The following is a 20,439-nucleotide window of genomic DNA, read 5'->3' as shown; positions in this document are numbered from 1 at the left end:
GAGCTGAATGAAGAGCGGCCATAAGCTCTCATTTGAATGACGTTGCCTCATTGAGGCCTGAGGGCAATAAACCATCGGGCACTAATGGTGGAAACTGATGGCTATCATGGTCTGGACAGGGCCTCCGTAAATCCATTAAGGTCAGAATTTGGCCGGGTTAATTCATTGCTTCTGCAACCCCCCTACTTTTATTTATTTTTTTGGTCAGCCTCCTCCTCTCATTATAGAATGATGTGTATTTATTTTGGAAGCAATCCTCTCGTTTAGGCGTTTGCACTGGAGAAATCCCAGTAGGCAATCGACTGACGACAGACCATTTTGTTTTACGTTGACAAATGTGTGTTCAGAGTGACACATTTTAATGTCTGTTTATTTAAGCATCCCCATTAATTTGTACCAATGCAGAGCGTATTCTTCATGGGGTCCAATCAGAATAAAAAATAATAACCATCATCATCATAATAACAATAATAATAATAATAATAATAATAACAATAATAATAATAATAATAATAATGACGAATGGTCCATTTACAAATCACAAACGGTTAAACATTAGGTACAAGTCACAATATGTCCAATTTAGTAACTGTCAAGATACAAGCAGAAGAGTGAAACGAAAACTAGACAGGTGAATAACATGCGTGGATGTTTCCTTGAAAGGTAGCATGACTTCTCATTGACATCACTTGTGGAGGGAACATGTTCCAGTACGAGATGGCTCAATGTTACACATCAAAGTATTTTTTAAAATACATTTATTCTTGATCAAGGCAAATAAAAATTACGATTAGAGGTTTGTCCTGTATTAAAGCTGTGTTTTTGACAGGTGGGCTGTAGTTTAGAGAAGGGGCTGAAAGCTCTGTGGGAGATCCAGATTTTAGGCAATAAAAATACATCACTAAACGCCAAGGTTGGTGTGTTGTCTGTCCTTGACTTTCCTCCATGACAGTTTATGATGCATCACATTAACATTAGCTCAAAAAGGATAACCTAGCCGCTTCATTTTGTCCAATTCAAAGTTTATCATGACCCTTTTTAGCAGCACTGGCCCATGTCTGCGGGACAATAATCCAGGTGACGTAAAACTAAAAACTGCAGGGTGAATTTTCTGGTTTGTGATGACATAAAATGGGCATCACATCGAAGCAATGAGATGTTTCTACTGGCTTTAGTCAAAATATGATTGAGATGCATTGGCCATGTATTAAAAAATGAAACGAAGTGAGTAATCTACGTGGTGCTTGAACACTAACTGATCCATCTATTTTCCGATCTGCTTATCCACACAAGGGTCGCGGGGGGTGCTGGAGCCTATCCCTGCCGTCTTCGGGCAGTCGGTTGCCAGCCAATCTCAGGGCACACAGAGAGGAACAACCATCCGTGCTCACACTCATACCTAGGGACAATTTTTAATGTTCAATCAGTCTGCCATGCATGTTTTTGGAATGTCGGAGGAAACCGGCGTACCCGGAGAAAACCCACGCGGGCCCGGGGAGAAAATGGAAACTCCACACAGGAAGGCCGGAGCCGGGATCGAACCCACGACCTCTGCACTGTGAGGTCGAAGTGCTAACCACTGGACCACCCTTGTAAGCTAAATATTGTTTTAATAATTGTGACTTTTCTATTGACCATAGATTCCAATTAAAACCATATGACAGTTATCTGAGGCACGATTACATAAAGTCACAGTATGTAGAAGAGAAAAGTAAAATGGAGGAGTGGGGAGGGCAGGGGACAGAATTGTGCTGTATTTGCAGGAAAACTGGAACAGGAAGTGACACTATACTCTCCTAATGCTGCTGGCAGCAGCGCACTTCCGCTGTTGCTGGTGGCTAGATCAGGTGGCGAGAGACAGACAGAAAGCATGAGAGAGAGAGAGAGAGAGAGAGAGAGAGAGAGAGAGAGAGAGAGAGAGAGAGAGAAAGAGAGAGAGTGCGCGCAACAGATGGTCAACGGATTACATCTACAATCTCTAAGCGTTCTCTGCCTGCCTCGTTCTCACATAATTCCACTATGCTGTTGCTCGACACACTAAACCTCCCCATGTGCGGTTGAATTATTTCTGGTTTTGCTTATCAGAATTATTTTCCTACATCTTACCGATCTGGGTTCTAAGCAAGTGGTGTCATATCTGTACAATGCTGAATGTCATGTGAAAACGTTAAAACATTAAAATCCAATGTTTTCCGAATGAAATAAATAAATAAAACATAGGACGTGTGTGTGTGTGTGTGTGTGTGTGTGTGTGTGTGTGTGTGTGTGTGAGAGAGACTGTTGCACATACCTGTGTGTGGTAAAGAAAGTACAGCAGACACTCGCGCAACGGACTGCACTTTGATGAAGTACTTGAGAGAAAGTAATTTAAAGATTGAACAGAGACAAATTACATTTTTAAATTTGAGCCTTGCGAATACTGGCATCTCTGGGAGCTTTGCAGAGACGAATTATAAAGATGACCATCACTTTTTTTTTTCTCGTGGATAATGTTTTATGATCATTGGGCAAAAACCCTTGCCCATAATATCTCCAAAGGCAGAACTGCTAGTACAGTCCTCGCATGCTGCCCCGCCCCCCACCCCATCACTCACCACCACCAGTAACCACAACTAAAACGCAACATTACTTGCAGCTGAACTGACAATAAAGTACCCACTCGGAACCTCTCACAATGGATGCGTGTCCTGTGAAGTGCTCACCCCTGAGACAGAATCCAGACACAGCAACCTACAACAATGTGCGTCCACTGAGCCCTGTCTTTGATTGACACTCAGATTCTCACCCACATGTCCTCTTGTTGTGGTAAACCACTCGTGTATTAGGTAAGATATCGCCATGGAGATGGAGTATCTTGACCCAACAATAATAAAAAAATAAAAAAGCAGCAACATTGTCAAGCTGTTGTTATCACAGGGTGAGTCACCAAGTCAGCTGAACACACTGGCCTGGCTCAATCGACATCTTTCCGGTCATCTTGGTCAGCATAACACCTCCCGCCTTTCATTTGCAGACACAATAAATCAATTGGTGACACTCAAATACAGAACATGGCCCCACTGCAGACAATGGCTCTTGATTACAAGGATTCACTTCCAAACATGTTGCACAAACACAAACCCTTGGTGACAGTCTACCAAATGTCACATCATGAATAGTCGGTGGGGTGAAAGATGGCCACCTTCACATGGTTCACCCAGTAAGGAGGTCTCATCCAATGAATGCCAACAACCAAATGACTGCATGTGATTGTACAACTCTTGTTTCACCCTGCATGCTGCCATATGAAAGAAGGAGCAGCCATTTAAATTGGCAGTCAATATAATACTGTATTGTAATACGACAATTCCATGTTCAATTCAATGAAGACACATTGAAGTTACCGTAGTTTGAAACATTTCTCATCAACAATTTGTTTTGGTAGACCACTAACTACAACTGAAAAGCTCTCATCTATGGAGAAATAAGAGGCATTTAAATCACCACATTATTGTCATAAATTGACAAAAATATATTCACCAAAAATCACTTAATTAAGCTTTTCTCACTCTGATTGCTGCAGTAAATGGCAAAGGGAGGCAGGCCTCTAACTACGACACTTCCGTTTGGTTTTTTTAATCATATACGTCATTTTGGAGAAGTAGGGGTCATTTCAAGAATGAACCTAGCCCTACATTGACAAAAATATTCACCAAAAATCAAGCAAAACACAACTTTTACTTGGGAAACAACCAGACAGATGTTGATGCATCAACTTCTAACACAAACACAAACTGCTCCTCTGAACTCATCAATTCACTTCATCTTGTGAAAGTATGACTTTATTCTCACATTATGGCATTTTTGTCTCGATAATGTATTACTTTCTTTCCCCCCACCAAAAAAAACGTGAATCGCAGAACGATAAAATGTTTTGTTTATAGTACTTTCCCGAAATGAATACACAATTTGGTTCTAGCAAAAGTCACAACTACAATCTTGTCGTTAGAATGTTTTTTTTTTCTTCTATTCAATGTGACTTTTATACTCCATACAGTACTTTTGTTTGTCATTCTGGTGGAAGTGGATCAATTTAAAGTGCAGTGAGTTTGGGACAGAATTAAACCCTGCATATTGAAATGGTTTGAGTTATGAATAAAACTTATTTATATACAAATATTGTATACATAAGAAGGAATATTTCGGATAGTATCGTTTTAAATTTTTTAGACATATTGGATACAAGAATTACACTGATGTGTTTCCCGAAACTGTTCATGACGTTACAAACCCAATTTCACTTTGCCAACATAAATACAGGGAAGTGATGGTTCTACTCAAAACAACAGAATATGGACGCTTGTCCATAGCAATAACAATAAGAAAACACAAGAATAATATATTTCTAAACACCATAAATAGTATTCTAGCGCTCCTTAAGCATGTTTTTACATAATCTGTGCAGTTTTCATCCGCATCTCAAAATTAAATGCAGTGAAGCTCAGTGCCTCTCTAACACACATAGCCGGTTTTAACACTGTTTAACTTAGAAATAAATTAAGCAAAACTTACCTCTTACACAAAGCAACGACATGAGCGCTTCCAATAACAATCCGGTAGTTTCACTCACTTTGGAAAGACAGCAGATGCCTGATAATAGTTGAGCGATTGTGGTGACATGACACCCGCTAATTAATTCGCGTAATCGTATGCACTTTGGCAGTGTGAAAATTGCAGATTGTTTCCCGACAAGTGACTAATGGCAATTGCAGGTCGATAAAAACCACCGTAAATAACCATCCGAGTCGGTGCCAAATTGAGCAAACAGTGGGAGGGGACGGGCGAATCAGAACACGTGATTAGCGCCTTATTTGGCCAATGGAAACGCAGTATTTACAAAATAGGCGTGGTCAGACAAAAACTCTGTCCAATGATCCAAGGGATGGTTCCGAAAAGAAACTGGTGACGCAGGCATAAGCAAGTTCTGAATAAATCTGGATTTATACACCCAATTGAAACATTGTTTTTATTAACCATGGTGGTAACCTACGATACGCAAAAGCCATAAAAGAAAAAAATTCTCAGAGTATTAAATCTCCAGGTATGCCTGAAAACTCAGGTGTGTAAAGATACACCGAATGGCGCCTCCATGTGCATCTAGTAATGTACTACATTATTCTCAGCCCCAAACAGAGATTGGGAAAAAAACACCCACCCGGGCGGTGAGTGTTTTTATTGTTTGTTTATAACATTTTTTAAAATTTTAAACCACACATATAAAGACACACAGGCCAAAAATAACATATGACAATTAAACTTTGCAATTCATTACAAAATGAATACAATTATAGATTCAAATAATTTTCCTTTTAAATGATAATGAAATGATAATTTTGGAAAGCAATAAATACATTTTGTAAAGAATGCTCAAAGTTGCATTCTTATGTTTGCCTGGCCGTGACAGCTATCACATCGACGGTGCTTCGGACTTACAAGTGCAATATTTCATTGTCATTCCATGCGTGTTTTTTAAGATAAATGTTTGTTTGGATCCATTTTGCTTTGCTATTTTCCATAACAAATACAACACAAGTTGAAAAAAATCTGACGCATAAGTATATTTGTTGCTGTTTAATTTAAATTATGTTTTTTGCTGCAATCTATATTCTATTATTATTTTTATTTTTATTATTATTGTTATTATTATTATTATTATTAGTTTGGCACCGAGTTGTGGGTGTTTGCTGTGAGGTAACGGAACTGCAGATGCCACGTTGTTGTTGCTCACAGTGGCGACCTTTTTACCGCTGCACCAATGATGTAACTTTCCTGATAGGTCACACACACAAGAGTGGGGAGTTCCTGCGAGTGAATCTAGTTTCAATTCACAATTCCTGTCACATAGCGTTATTCATTCATTCCCTTTTAGTTTACATGATGATCCGAACACTGTTTCGCACCGGCGGGTCTCTCCTTCAGGTAAATTAAAATCATAGTGCATTTGCGGTTTGCTGTACATTTATTTTTCTGATACGAACTCATTTTTGTACAGGAGACGCACTCCCCATCCATAAATAAATTCACTCATTTTGTGACCATGCCCACTACCGTTTTGTGACCATGATCAATGACTAATAGTTTATGATTTTATTTAATAATTTGTGCTCAACGTGCCACACTCAGTTTGCAGTTTTTCAGACGTATCGCTGTTGGAACAGAAATTGTCGTACCAACTTACATTGTGTATAATTGTGCAGTTGTATAAATATATGGCGGCATGGTGATCAGGTCAAAGGTTCAATTCGGTGCCCCTGCCTTCCTGTGTGTTCTCCCCGTGCCTGCGTGGGCTTTCTCCGGCTACTCTGGTTTCCTACCACATAACAAAAACACGTACGATAGGTTAATTGATCACTCTAAATTGCAGTTCAGGGTATACACCACCCACTGCCCAAAGTTAGCTGTGATAGGCTCCAGCAAGTCGGCGACCCTCATGAGGATAAGCAGCTCAGATAAAAGCTGGATAGATTGATAGATATACATTTACACATAAAAATACATGCATATCTATTTATTTTTAAGAACACACCCCAGTATACAGTACTGTATATGTGTTTTCTAGCATAGCCGACGAACGGTGCCAAGGTTGTGGGTGTCCCCACTTCAGCAGCGATGGGCCTCCAGTCTACCGATGAACACGGTGGTCCTGTTTGTGCCACAGCAGGAAGCATGGGTGGTGGAGAGAATGGGTCGCTTCCATCGCATCCTAGAACCGGTATGTTTTGGGTTTTTTTTTTGTTTTGTTTTAGTTACAGCATAAACTTAACAGGTATGAAAACGTTTTTGCACTGTACTTGCTCATACTCTCCTGGTTGACCTCCTCTAGGGGTTAAATTTCCTCATCCCGGTACTTGACCGAATCCGCTATGTGCAAAGTCTCAAAGAAATTGTCATCGATGTCCCCGAGCAGTCTGCAGTATCTTTAGGCAAGTCATTTTGTCATGTGTTTACACTGTGAAAACGATTAACCCCCCAACAGTCTTCACGCAAGTTAAAATTAAATAGTTTGGATATATTTTGCAATTGTACTTTTAATCTGTTTGGCAGATAATGTAACGCTCCAGATTGATGGAGTTCTATATTTAAGGATCCTGGACCCTTTCAAAGTAAGATTTTCAAATTGATGTGATAAATTGCAATTTTTCTGCTCCTATGTCACAGATTTTTGTTTTATGTACATTGTTCACTCCAGGCTAGTTATGGTGTTGAGGACCCTGAATATGCTGTCACACAGCTGGCACAGACCACCATGCGTTCAGAACTGGGCAAACTGACACTGGACAAAGTGTTCAGGGTAATGACATGCTGTTTGATCTCACCTTGTCTGTATCTTTTGTATAAACAAGGATATAAGAAACATATAACGGTATGTTGTTTTCTCTTAAGGAAAGAGAGTCCCTTAACGCCAACATTGTTCACTCCATCAACCAAGCTTCAGACGAGTGGGGAATCCGTTGCTTGCGGTATGAAATTAAAGATATACATGTTCCACCTCGTGTGAAGGAATCCATGCAGATGCAGGTGAGGTTTAAAGATCCATATGTATATTTGTGAAATGTGCTAACTCCCTCTTTTTTTTTTAAATTACCATGCAAGTATCAAAAGGAGTTGGCCACCCTAAATAGAAAAATGGCAAACCATCAACACTTAATTTAAATAACACGGAATGCATATGGTCAATTTCCACATTTCGTCGCATGTGCTTATGCAATTAAACTTCTGTTATATTTTCATTTACATATTTCTTCTCTTAACAAGAAGAAAAAAAAAACAATCATTTTAGTGACCATAAGATGCCGTATCTGTAATGTACAATAATTTGGCACACAATATTCTGCAGGTAGAGGCTGAACGTAAGAAGAGAGCCACGGTGCTGGAGTCTGAAGGGACAAGGGAATCAGCCATTAATGTCGCAGAAGGGCGTAAACAAGCTCAAATTCTTGCCTCGGAGGGTGAAAAAGCGGAACAGATCAACAAAGCGGCTGGTAGGTGCATTCAATAAATCATTTTTTTGTATTAGCGTTATGGTTAGAAATGAACTTTTTTGTTTGTTTCACTATTTGCCCAATGACTAAAATAATCAAATTACTGTCGATGAACGAAACTATTTCGCTCCAGGTGAAGCCCAAGCAGTCATAGCCAAAGCTGAGGCCAAAGCCAAGGCCATCCGAGTTCTATCTGATGCCCTCGCTGAGCAGGTGAAGAGTAGTTTTCCGTGTTTTTTTTGGGGGGGGGGGGGTTGAGTGACAGTGGTCAATCCAATCTGAAACATCTCCTTGTTCATTTTACTGTGCAGAATGGAAATGCGGCAGCCTCACTGAGCGTGGCTGAGCAGTACGTGTCTGCGTTTTCCAACCTTGCCAAAGAGTCCAACACTGTCCTTCTCCCGACAAAGACAGGCGACATTAGCAGCATGGTGACACAGGTAAACGTGAAAACAAAAAAGGGTGTTTTCTAAAATCATTATGTTACTCATTGCGTTTTCCTGCCTGCAGGCCATGACCATTTATGGTACATTAGCAAAGGCAAGTCCGAAGATCCCACCAGCAGAAGTGGAGGAGTGTGAAGATATTTCAAATCAACCCGAATCAAAATAGCACAAGACACAATCAATGAACTCAAAACACACCACAAAGCAAAATTAGATGATTCCAATGGATGGTCAATGAAGTGATTTATTATCATAAGATGACAAACTATTTCAATGACTTGCAGGAGTGGAATTTTCATGGACTCTTGTTTGCCGACTGTCACATCAGCAATTTGACTTTTGGATGCTGCTCATGTTAATGATTTACTGTGGGTACCATCTTAGTTTTCTGTAAATTATGCCCGGTAGAAATAATTTAAGATATTTTGATTCATTTGTGCGGAAATGTGATTAGGTTAACTCAGGCAAGGCAATCTTCATACACTTCTTCATGGAAGTATAAGTGAAGAAGGCATTTTTTTCTACTGCACTAGTTTTGAGTTGCAACATATGGATGCCTCATGTGGGAGTTCCTCAGTGTTTAGTATATGTAGTTTGTCATGTTAAAATAGCAGGCACCAAAATAATTTCAGACCAGTAAAAGAGGTAAACATTTTTTTAATCTGAAATACTTTCCCTTTGTTCTGTAGTTAGAAATAAACACTGTGTCCAACCTTCACATTTGTCTATGAATGTACTTGTTAAATTTGAAATATATTTTGTGCTTTCTCCTCAAATTCGATTTCTTTATCAGAATAAGTACTGTGTAAATATTTCAAAACGACTGTAAGTGTGTGTGTGTGTGTGTGTGTGTGTGTGTGTGTGTCAGAGAGAGAGAGAGAGAGAGAGAGAGACATAGATGCAAGTCTAAATGAAAATAAATATGCAGCACACATTGGTTTGAAATGCGTTTTTGAAGGTTTTTGGATGAGAGTTTTTATTCTTAAAATAAATACAACCGGGTGAAAATGTCAAATTAAATGCTTTCAATGATCCCTTTCATTTTTCTGACACTTTTTTTTTTTGGTCAAAGGTTTTCCAAAAATTGATGGAAACAAATTCATCACAGACATATAATGGGTGTTTCAAATCATTTTACTTGGTTTTCTTTTCATAAATCACGATTTTGTACGTGTATTTCTTTACAAAATGCAATGTAGTATTGTAAGCGAGAGAGGCTACGCTCGGTGTAAACACAAATATACTCCTGCAAGGCTAAAAGAAGGGCGAAAGTTATGTATCTCTGTGCCACACTGAAAACTGTTCGTCCGAGACTTCCGCCACAATTTCCATCCGCCCTAACGTTCCTACCCCGTCTGTGATCTTGGCTGTCCGAACCGGAGTTCTAATCGGGCAGCGGGTAAGCCTGCGCCGTAGAGTGTGTACATGAGACACCTGAAACCTCCTGGGCCAACACAACGACCGTCAAGTCCGCCCCTGGTCCACCTTGGTGGGGGACAATGACTTCCACAAGGTCAGTGTGTTCAACAGCGAGGCGATCTTTGGCACAAGTAACCGGGTGACATTACCAGGAACGGACAAGAATATCGTTTTGATCCATCAACCGTTGTCGTTGTAGAATGAAAGGACACCGGGTGCTATCCTTGCTCCTCTGGGTGTGTGCAGTGTATTTTGTGGGAATTTACCTGTTTGTGGGTGGATTCCTGCTGGTTCGGTTGGAGGTGAACCGCACCAGCACCTGCGGAGACGTACTCGAACCGAGGGGAGAGTCGAGAGACTTTTGTGGGGTAAAACCACCTTTCCGCAGGGCTGTCATCCTGATTATCGACGCCTTAAAGATCGACTTTGCCCGTTTTGACCCCAACAACACTTGGCCTCGATCTTTTGAAAACAAAATGCCTGCGTTTGAGGAGACATGCTCATCCAGGCCTGCCCAGTGCCGCTTGTACCCCTTTCGTGCTGACCCACCCACGACCACCATGCAGAGAATCAAGGGATTGACTACTGGGTCTCTGCCCACCTTTGTGGATATGGGTAGTAACTTTGCATCTCGGGCCATTTCAGATGACAACCTCATCCACCAGTTTGGTCAAGTGGGTGAGTACTGTGTAAACATGCATAATCAGATCTTTTAGGAGAATGGGTGAGTTTTTAATACATACATAATAGAGAATTCTGTTCAAGGTTAAGCTTACATTCACTTGACTTTTGCAGTGTCAAGTACAACTTTATTGTCAAATGTCCATACAGAGCTGCCATGTCTTACATTTGTAGTCCATATGCACAAACCAGTTATTACCGTCTCATTCACTGACATTGCCATGTATACTTGTCTGTGATGTGTTCAATCCACTATTTGTGTTCTTGTTCACATTACAAAACAAATGTGTCCTATTGGGAGCTGCACACACCTCTCACTGCACTGTCTCAATTGTGACAGTGCAAATAAGTTGCCCCGTAGCTCCACTCAGAATCAGCAGAAAGACAAAAAATAAATCAATAGCTCAAGATGCTACCACTATTTGAAGAGAAACAAGCGCAGCAAGGCTCCCACTAATTTCAACAACTCCATTCAATATGCCTTTACCTTGTAACGTTTACGTGGTGGTGGTGGACCCCAAAAAGCAGGCAGGAGGGAGGAGCAGGGTGTACTTGAAAGATTGTATTAAAACTCAGAAAACTAAATCCAAAACAAAGTCCAAAGTATCAAACAAAACACATGACTGAAGATAAAACATAACAATGATCAAACCCTGACTGAAACAAACATGACAGGAGCCACCAAACAGCAACAAACAATGACCCAAAAATGAGTGCTCGGGCTGGGAGTCCTTTTAAAGCCCTAATTACCTAACGATCAACAGGTGTGCAGCTGCAGGAAGAGCCCTACAGTGCCACCTGTTGGTCACAAACCAAAACATGACATCCCTGAATCCTGTAAGTCAGGGGCCCCCAACCTTTTTTGGCCCACGGACCGGTTTATGTCAGACAATATTTTCAGGGACCGGCATTTAAGGTGTGGCGGAAATAATACAACAAAATAATATGGTATGAGCTGCATGAAAATGGTGGCGTTTTCGAAATATAATAATAAACACAAGGAGCGTCTAATCTGGCCGCAACACTCCGATCGCTATGGCAATGTTTAATGTCTTCAAAATACGATACAACGCAAATTCAAAGTGCATGAAAATGACGACTCACCACAGCACCGAGCTTGATTTTCTGCAACCAGACGGTCCCATCTCGGGGTAATAGGAGAGACAATGACACCGCAAGTGTGTGGTTTATGTCCAGTCTACTTCGTAATTTTGTTTTCGTCGCCGTTGCTGCATAATCCCCCCCCGCCTCACACAGGTAGGATGTCGGAAATAGCAACAGTGCTATTGTGGCGATCTCAGAGTATTCAGACATAACTTTAATGAGAATCCGGTAGTTTTTCAAAATAAAACATCTTTCGTATTCCGAAATAAATAAAACGGAATTATGGCAAGTTCTTTCTGTGCGGCCCGGTACCAAATGCCCGGCGGACCGGTACCGGTCCGCGGACCGGCGGTTGGGGACCCCTGCTGTAAGTGACACAATAAAGGCTGGGGACCGCTGTCTTGAGTGATATAGAAAGATTTCAATGTATACAAGTGCCTATAGGTGAGGCTGTCAGCTAAGAAAAGAGGATAGGTAAAAAAAAAAATATTTAAAAAAAAATGAACAAGTGAGGCATAACTAGATGACTAGTCTCTGACAAATGACAGTTTTCAATTTCTACATCCTCTTTCACAGGCAAACGAGTGGTGTTCATGGGCGACGACACTTGGGAGAGTCTTTTCCCAAAGAAATTCTACCGTTCTCTGCCCTTCCCTTCTTTTAACGTGCATGACCTGCACACTGTGGACGACGGCATCCTCCAGAATCTCTACACAACTAGTATGTCATATGTTCACCGAAAACAAACAGCTCGTCGGAAATCGTAGTCAGTCCTGTTGTGTATGTCCTTTAATATCTTTCCATCCGTCACTTTGTTGGCTTTGACAGTGGTGGGTGACGAGTGGGATGTATTGGTTGCTCATTTCCTCGGGGTGGACCACTGTGGTCACAGGTTTGGTCCTGACCACCCGGCGATGGCTGACAAGCTCATCCAGATGGATGGAGTCATCAGGTCAGACAACGGTGCAACGTGCCTCTGTGACTACAACATGCATTACATTAGTACAATTACTTTGCACTTTTTTCCCCATTTTGTTTCTCACTGTAAATGTCATCAGATATTATTAATTAGGTCGAAAAGCAGAGTTTCTGCCTTTTAGTTGTCTCGTTGCAACAAGCAGTACATAATAAGATGGTCACTTGTTAAATTTTTTTTTTCCAACTTCATTCTTACATGTAACATAAGTTTCAAGCATCTGAGGGGAAATCACATCTATTGTGCTTTTCATATTTGTCTGCAGGTCTGTGATCAACCATATAGAGAATGACACGCTCTTGGTGGTGATGGGGGACCATGGGATGACAGAGACTGGCGATCATGGAGGAGAAAGTCAAAAGGAGACTGATGCGACCCTCTTCCTCTACAGTGCCATCCCGCTCTTTCCTGGACCCCCGTCGCAGGTCTGTAGAAATGTTCAATGTACTCCAGCTCGGAATCTGTCGCGAACACTAACCTAGACTAATACAATATTAAATCAGAATTACAGGTAATATCGTAATGAAATCCATTATGGGACATAAATATGAAACAATCAAATGAAAAACAGTAATCATATAACTGTAACTGAGCTTGACCTATTCTTGCGCTGCTGCGCAAACTAGTCCATTGTATGCTGTTTGTGATCTCAAAACATCAGATGTCGGTACCGTCGGAAACCGAGGACAAGCTGTAATATGATAATCTGGATTATGAGTTCCTCTGCAATCCCTGAAAAGTGTGAAACTGATCATAACTTTTACGATTTGAAATTTAAGAGCTGAGAATAAAACAGAAATGTGAACTCGGTTTTATTCTTTCGGGTGTCCGACAAACTGCAGGGAAAACAAACGAGTGAATTGTTGGATCTATTATGAGGTAATGAAACAGTTTGAGAATACTCATTACTGATTCTGCTCTGTGCAATGGATGCTGGTAGGCATTCTTTCCACTGTCGGCAATTAATAAAGTGCACCGCCCACCACAAGTGTTGAACTACGGCGCTCATTTACATAATTGCTTTTTAAATGGAGCGTCACATAGCGTAATGTACACTGCGCAAAGCTGCTCGTTTCATTAGCAAACAGATTATGTCCTCAAGATAATCAGCAGGGAAATGATCAGACATCTGCCGTATTAGACACCAAGACAAATCCATTTTCATTGATCAGTAGCATTTCAAGACATTGTATCTTATTATTTAAATTTTTGGATAGTATACATGATTTTAATGCCATGTGAGGACAGCTAATACCGTAAATAATTGTGTGGGGGGGGGGGAAATGACGACATTTCGATGCTTATAATGTTACAACTGTATTCTATCCCTACTTGTAGGATGAACCTGATGTGGTGCCCCAGATAAACCTGGTTCCCACACTGGCCCTGCTCCTTGGAGTGCCAATCCCGTACAGCAGCGTGGGTCAGGTTCTTTTGCCTTTGTTTCCTGAGTTTGGCCCCGCACAAGGTGCAGTTGCCGGTCTCAGCCAGCTTGAGGCGCTGTGGATCAATACAAAGCAGGTTTGGTACACACTGTGGAGAATGTTGCCCAAAAAAAATCCCCGTCTTTTTCAATATAAGATTGTGTGCATTCTGTTTCTGAAGGTGAGCCGGTTCCTGGTGACGTATTCTGCTTTGGCCAAAGATATACCATCTGAGAGTCTGGCTGTGCTTCAACATCAGTATGAAAACCTCTCCTCTGAGTATCTCACATTCACCCGAGAGGGACGCTCACCCCCCCGTGAGCTGTCGCTCGCGCTGCAGGCCTACCTCACCTCCGTCCAAGACGTGTGCCGAGCCACCTGGGCCCGCTTCAACCCGCTTAAAATGGCGGCCGGTTTAATCATCTTGGCGCTCGCCTGCCTGATGTGTTTCACCGTGTCTGAAATGTCATCGGTGCTCGTCAGAGAGAATAATTTTCGGCTGAGGGCAACTGTTGTAGTTGCGCTGCTTGTTGGCGTTTGTGTGGCTGCCGGTCAGCTGCTCTCATGGGGTTACGTGGAGTTAGCATGGTGCATGGCTGCGACCGCCTTCACGTCTGAGCTCTTCTTCCTGTGCCAGGCTCTTCAGTCCAAGACATCCACTGGGGTTAAGAATGAAGCAAAAGCCCCAAAAAGTGCAAGCTGGAGGACCCCACGTTATCTTCTCTCTCCACCTCTGGTGGTGACACTCCTTCGCTTTGCCTCCATGCTCTCGAATAGTTATGTGATCACCGAGGGTCAAGTAGTAACCTTCTTGTTGCGCTCCCTGGCTCTCTACATTCCCCTCCGTCTTAATTGGGATGGCCTCCTTCTGCCCGCCAACCAAGACCCTTCGAAACCTGCGTCGCTGCTCCCGTCACCCGCCTCTCCCCCATCGACAGTGAGAAAAGAAAGCAGCACCCTCGTAGCCTTCTTCGCGCTCCTCGTCGGAAGTCTCTACCTCTCCCTCTTCTTCCACGGCTGTCGAGAGGAGCAGCATGCCTGTCAGCCATCCCCCTTCCTTTCCTCCCTCGCTCGGGTGAAAGACAATCAGCTGAAAAACATTTTCTACGTCCTCTCAGTTTCTTCCCTTGCCGTGTGGACGTATCTGTTGAGAAAATGTCTCCAACACTATGGGAACCTCAACTCCTCAGGTGGAACGGTATTCACGGCCCGCTGGATCCTTCCCCTGCTTTCTGTGTGTCTGGGGCTCCACTGGGCTGTTAGTGCCTCACCAGAGAACAGCTTCAGGAATTTGTCTGAGCTTATCAAACTGGCCCAAATCTTCATCCCCAGGGCTGCATATTGTCTCCTGGGACTGGGGCTGGCCCTGATCTGGCTGGATCCACTAACCGTGTTTGTTAAGACCAGGCCTGCAAGTGGGACTTTGAAGAATTTGTCCGTCCCTCCGCCACGCTACCGAGCCAGCACCGGTATCAGCCCCCAAGCCGAGCTTCACCACCTCATCCCACAAATCTACCAGCGCATGCGCCGCTCACTGGATGATGGCGAGACGAGCGGGGCTAGCGAGGTGGACAACCGACCCGCCGTGGAGGCCTACGGCCTAGGAACGGTCTACTCTGCCCCGCTGCTTCTGTTCTGTGGGCTGCTGGGATTGGGTCTGCTGCACTTGCACCCAGAGGGCATGGCTCTGTCTTTCCTCCTGCTACTGTTTGAAATGGGGGCTCTGCTGCACATTCATGCCTCCTCCACAACTCTTTGCGACCTGCGCGGAGTATATTCGGGTGAGTTGAGAATGTCGTCATTTTCTTCTTGGATCATCCAAAGTGACACAGTTTGTTACCGTGTTTTTTCTCAGGTGGCTTCAATGTGCCCTGGACTCCTGTTGTGCTGTGGTCGCTGGCAGCCACCCAGTTCTTCCACGCAACAGGTCACCTGCCCACCTTCTCTTCTATTCAGTGGGAAGCAGCCTTTGTGGGATTCCCCGGTGGCCACACGGGGACCTTCCTGCCGGCCTCCTTGGTTACCCTCAACACTTTTGCTTCACACATCCTGTTTGCAGGTATACCAAGCGCTTGATTTTTGCTGCATTGTTGAATATTGAACAAGGTACTGGCTAATAGATAAAAGTCCAAGAGAATTGTTGATACCGTTCGTGTATCAGCTTTATGGGACATAAAAAAAAAATCACATAACAATACCGCATTGGCCCGAATATAAGACGGCCCTGATTATAAGACGACCCCCTCTTTTTCAAGACTCAAGTTTGAAAAAAGACTTTTTGAACACCAAATTAATTTTTATACAGAAAATAATTACAGTACATCTGAAACAAATGATTATAACAATATATTTGAGAGAACAAGCATGTTATTTTGCCTCATTCAAATCTTAATTTCTGAACATTTAAATATGTAAACTAAAGTGCAATCACATTCGTAAATGAATGGCTTCTAGTTTTTGAAATGTAAATGACATCATAACTTATCCTCAGCTGCCGGTTAACCTGGCCGATCTTCGACCCACTTTTCTCCAGATTGTCGCTATGTTTCTCCATTTTCTGTTATCTCTTCTATTATTTTCTTCTCTTTTCTTCCTTACCGCTAATTTTTATTTTTCTTCTTCATGCTACCGCTATTTTTATTTTTATTCTTTGTGACAGGGGTTCACTTTGGCCTGGGGAGTCAAGTTCAGCATTCGCTTCAATGATATCTGGCGCCATCTAGCGTCGTGAATGGGTATAATGTCTAGACCCCGAATGTAAGACGACCCCCACTTTTTCAGTCTTATTTCAATGCAAAAAAACATCGTCTTATATTCGGGCCAATACGGTATAATGCGAGCATAAGGCAATTTGGGGGTTGTGGTCAATTCAGGTATTTGGTGTTGGACAACACTAAATGTCCTTTATTTATTTTATTTTTTTTTCATGCCCGCAAACTTGCATTTTGAGCGGTATAATATAGCTATCCTGCCGCTTGGCGCCTCGTTGTCCCCAGTGGGATGTCCCTTACTGCTATTTTGGCCCCTGGTATGCGAGGTCCGTGGAAGCAGGGCAGGCAAAGCCAGTGGTGAAGGAGGAGAGGATGCCGTCATGGAGATGAGACTGAGGGAGAAGCCTCAACTGTTTAGCTCGGCTCTCCTGCAACTCTCGGCACGCTACCTCTTTATTCTCGGACTGCAGGTACCACTATAAACGACTTACATACAGTATCCACATACTCTCGTAGCAAAATTATAATATACAATTTTGTCAAAAAGTCTGTAAATTATATTGCTGATCCAAATCCGAGTTGTTCGGCCTTGCCAGATGGGCGCACTCTGCTGTGCCATTCTAGTATTTTTCTGTTTGCCTGCTTCCCAGGTCTTCGCTTCAGTGTGTGCAGCTGCTATCCTCAGGAGGCACCTAATGGTGTGGTGTGTTTTCGCACCCAAGTAAGTGCCTGACTCCAGTTTCCCGCTCACACAGACTCACTGGTTTCAAAGGCTTTTTCGGAATATGGACTCAGTGGAAAGGCCTGGCACTTATACAGGTTTCCACCGTGCACACATTAGGGGATGCCGACTCACCTTGCAGTAATGGACCACTGTAATAGCTACTGTTGGTAGTTACAGCTATCCGAAATGAGAAAACTAAGTGCTGTTTCCCCAGAGGCGTTCATGTTGTCTTTCACCTTTCAGGTTTATGTTTGAGGCCTCGGGGTTCCTGGTGAGCTGCGTGTCTTTGCTGCTTGGTGTCTCATTAGTGCTGAGAGTCGACGTGGCAGTGGGACATTGGTTCAAGAGACTCGTCCCCGATGTCTCCAGGTAGCGAAAAGCCACACCGTTGCTTTACCAGCGCAGCCCACTAGAGCACACTGTGCCATCAAAGGAATGGACAAGGCGGTGAAGTTCTGATGACGCTTCGTATCCAGTGTGAAGGCTCAACCACAGACGGATGAAGAGCTGCACTGACAGGCTAAGAGCTCGAGTCTGCCTTTTGTATCCACATGTATTTTGGCCGGAGAAAAGCTGAACTTTCTGACAGTTTTTTTTCCTCCCTTCAGATGTGTGTATTTTTTTTTCTCTCCAAGTATTAATGCGCTTCATTGTGCAGCAATCAGACTAACAGTTTATACTATCCCATGCCTGTCAACAGCTGTCGCAGCCGTTAAATACTCAGTGAGCACTTCATAACAGAGTTTCGCCAATATGCAACACAGTTGCCAAGTTGAAGTTACATTTTCTGCGAAATATTCCCTGTAGATGTGACATGCTGGTATACGCGCCTTATTGGGTATTGTAAGTGAGCCATTACTTTGTACATGGAATGTGTCACTTTTGAGCCATAAGTGTGTCTGGAGCTCCAAGAACGCAGGCAGTCTTGTTTTGTGGCCATCACAAAAACACTCCTTTTCTTTTTCTTTTTCTTTTTCTTTTTTTTTTTAAGTGTGTGTATTTTCAAGATACAACTGAAGTGTCAGGTCATCGCCAACATTGAATCTTTCTTTGAATCTCAAGAGATCACTGGGTGCAAGCCGTCATTTCTAATCATGTGGGGAGGACATTGGAAAGAACGGACTTTTTTGTGTGTGTTTTGGTTACGTAATCTGACATTTTATTTCATAGGGCTATTGATTTTCAACTATTCTATTCATCATTTCATGTTTTCACAAATCACATTTAGGCTATATTTTTTAAATGAAATGCACATCTTATTATCATCCTCAATAAATGCCTTTTTTTTTCTAATGATGGTCATTGAATCCACAGCCTTTATAAGTAATTTATTTTCAAAAGGATGCACAATATTTGAAGGCAACTCTGGCTCAACACTGCATTCCTCAGGCCCTCTCTATACAAGAATGTTGTGTTCATGAGAGCACCTGCTGTGGTGATGTTCCCCCCCCCCCCCAAATGATTGATTGAATCATGTTGCTTGTTGTTGGCTTTTTTTGCTTTATGTTTTGGATAAAATGCATACTTATATGAAGAACTAAAATGAGTGATTGAGAACAAATAAACCTTTTACATGTCTTGTTCATGCATATAGTTGTCATTCATGTCAACTCGGACATGATGTACTATTTATATTGGAAAGGTGCTTTAAAAAAAAGAACATGTTTATTGATCAGAGGAAATGATGGAAGATTTTACAGCCCATCAATCATTCAATGTGATTCAGTCATTATTCATTAGGGGACGTACACGTTTCCAGTTTCCATAATGTCTTACTTATACACATTAATGAAGCGCAGGTTCTGTAAAAAAAAAAAAAAAAAAGTTCAATTCCATTTGATTCGTGGTTTAAAACGTGAAATACCTTGATTTCCTCTTCCAGAAATTGTTTGGCAAAATGCTTTCTTATTTCATCCATCAGGAAAGACAACACTTTAGGATTAAAGCATTAAGGTTTACCATTAAAAAGAAAGAAAAAGAAAAAAAACAAACTGATTTCATCTTGCCATTGCACGCAGGGACCAAGACCTTAATGCATGGGAGACATGTTATGTCGTCTCACAAAACTCATGAAAAGGGAAAGCTTGCAAACCTGAAAACCGGATACCAGCTGTGAAGTACAAGGGTGGCGGGGTGATGTTCAAGGATTGTTTTGCGGCAGGAGAGAATGGTACATTTAACCAATGAGATGGCATTGTGAAGTAAGATGACAGCTCTCGGAGATCTGACCCAAGTCAGTTTCAAGGCAATGGTACCAAATGAAAGCTTCTGACTTTGAATCAAGTAATGGAGACGTTTTCATTTTTTGATTTTTCGATTGCCAATTGCAAATCGAAAGAACAAATTATACGCAGATTCACAGAGCCATGTGGTTTTCTTTCTTTATTTTGTTATCTCCAGTGCCAACGACATGTTACTGGTGGAAACTGTTCATTCTGATTCAAATTTAATATTTGAAGTTTGGAAGGATGAGTGTAAAATCAATAGGGACTTGAGACCACCAGCTTACAAAAGGACCTAAAGCTCCAGGAACATAAACGTTGAAATGAATTACTTTGGTGAAGTGGGTGAACAAAATGGTCTGCCTTTAAGTCTGAAGTGATTACGTGCCATGCTGGTCCTCAAAAGGCAATGCAAAAAGAAGGGGATTAAAAGCTTTTGGACTGGAAAACAGCTGCAGCAAACGATGCCAAATGATTACTGTTAGCATGCATCTAGACTAGTTATCATATGAATTAATCATGACAATAAATTTGGAATCATGGAGGTGAGCGTGCGGGATTGCCTGTCTCCATATATGCCAACTCCGCACCCAACCGAGCTGAATGCTGAGCTGTGTGATGATGGCGTTCATGGTAAACACAGATGGGACTCTAATACCGGTGCTTTGCATCCACATTTGGCACCACACAATCACGCGAGCGCACACGCGC

The 20,439-nt window shown here is 42.2% G+C and overlaps 3 protein-coding genes across 4 annotated transcripts in view; 2 read left to right on the top strand and 1 right to left on the bottom strand.

The window, feature by feature from the left end:
• The window catches only part of unc13bb (unc-13 homolog Bb (C. elegans)), a 51,669-nt gene extending 46,869 nt beyond the window's left edge, over positions 1 to 4,800 (bottom strand). The window contains exon 1 of the mRNA XM_019893753.1: positions 4,552 to 4,800. Within this exon, the coding sequence (XP_019749312.1) occupies positions 4,552 to 4,573 (22 nt within the window). The 5' untranslated portion in view covers positions 4,574 to 4,800. The remainder of the gene's footprint in view (positions 1 to 4,551) is intronic.
• Positions 4,801 to 5,787: 987 nt separating this feature from the next.
• Positions 5,788 to 9,185, top strand: stoml2 (stomatin (EPB72)-like 2). 2 transcript variants are annotated; one of them, XM_019893924.1, is made up of 11 exons: positions 5,788 to 5,958; positions 6,599 to 6,751; positions 6,863 to 6,962; positions 7,084 to 7,142; positions 7,229 to 7,330; positions 7,423 to 7,557; positions 7,877 to 8,021; positions 8,155 to 8,234; positions 8,333 to 8,461; positions 8,532 to 8,634; positions 8,735 to 9,185. In XM_019893924.1, the coding sequence occupies exons 1-10, from the start codon at positions 5,914 to 5,916 to the stop codon at positions 8,631 to 8,633; spliced, it is 1,050 nt and encodes a 349-aa protein (XP_019749483.1). In that variant the 5' UTR covers positions 5,788 to 5,913; the 3' UTR covers position 8,634; positions 8,735 to 9,185. The 2 variants fall into 2 exon arrangements, with proteins under 2 accessions (XP_019749483.1, XP_019749491.1); XM_019893932.1 differs by lacking the exon at positions 8,735 to 9,185 and having other exon boundaries at positions 8,532 to 8,672.
• Positions 9,186 to 9,806: 621 nt separating this feature from the next.
• Positions 9,807 to 19,091, top strand: pigo (phosphatidylinositol glycan anchor biosynthesis, class O). The gene is made up of 11 exons (XM_019893765.1): positions 9,807 to 9,980; positions 10,086 to 10,564; positions 12,248 to 12,391; positions 12,500 to 12,623; positions 12,913 to 13,072; positions 13,986 to 14,168; positions 14,253 to 15,852; positions 15,927 to 16,130; positions 17,068 to 17,252; positions 17,433 to 17,503; positions 17,750 to 19,091. The coding sequence occupies exons 1-11, from the start codon at positions 9,967 to 9,969 to the stop codon at positions 17,877 to 17,879; spliced, it is 3,294 nt and encodes a 1,097-aa protein (XP_019749324.1). The 5' UTR covers positions 9,807 to 9,966; the 3' UTR covers positions 17,880 to 19,091.
• Positions 19,092 to 20,439: the final 1,348 nt, after the last annotated feature.

The sequence above is a fragment of the Hippocampus comes genome, unplaced genomic scaffold (genome assembly GCF_001891065.2).
Source record: "Hippocampus comes isolate QL1 unplaced genomic scaffold, H_comes_QL1_v1.1 scaffold123, whole genome shotgun sequence".
NCBI lineage: Eukaryota > Metazoa > Chordata > Actinopteri > Syngnathiformes > Syngnathidae > Hippocampus > Hippocampus comes.
Note: the sequence above shows the minus strand (reverse complement) of the source record. Positions and strands in the feature narration are given on the sequence as shown.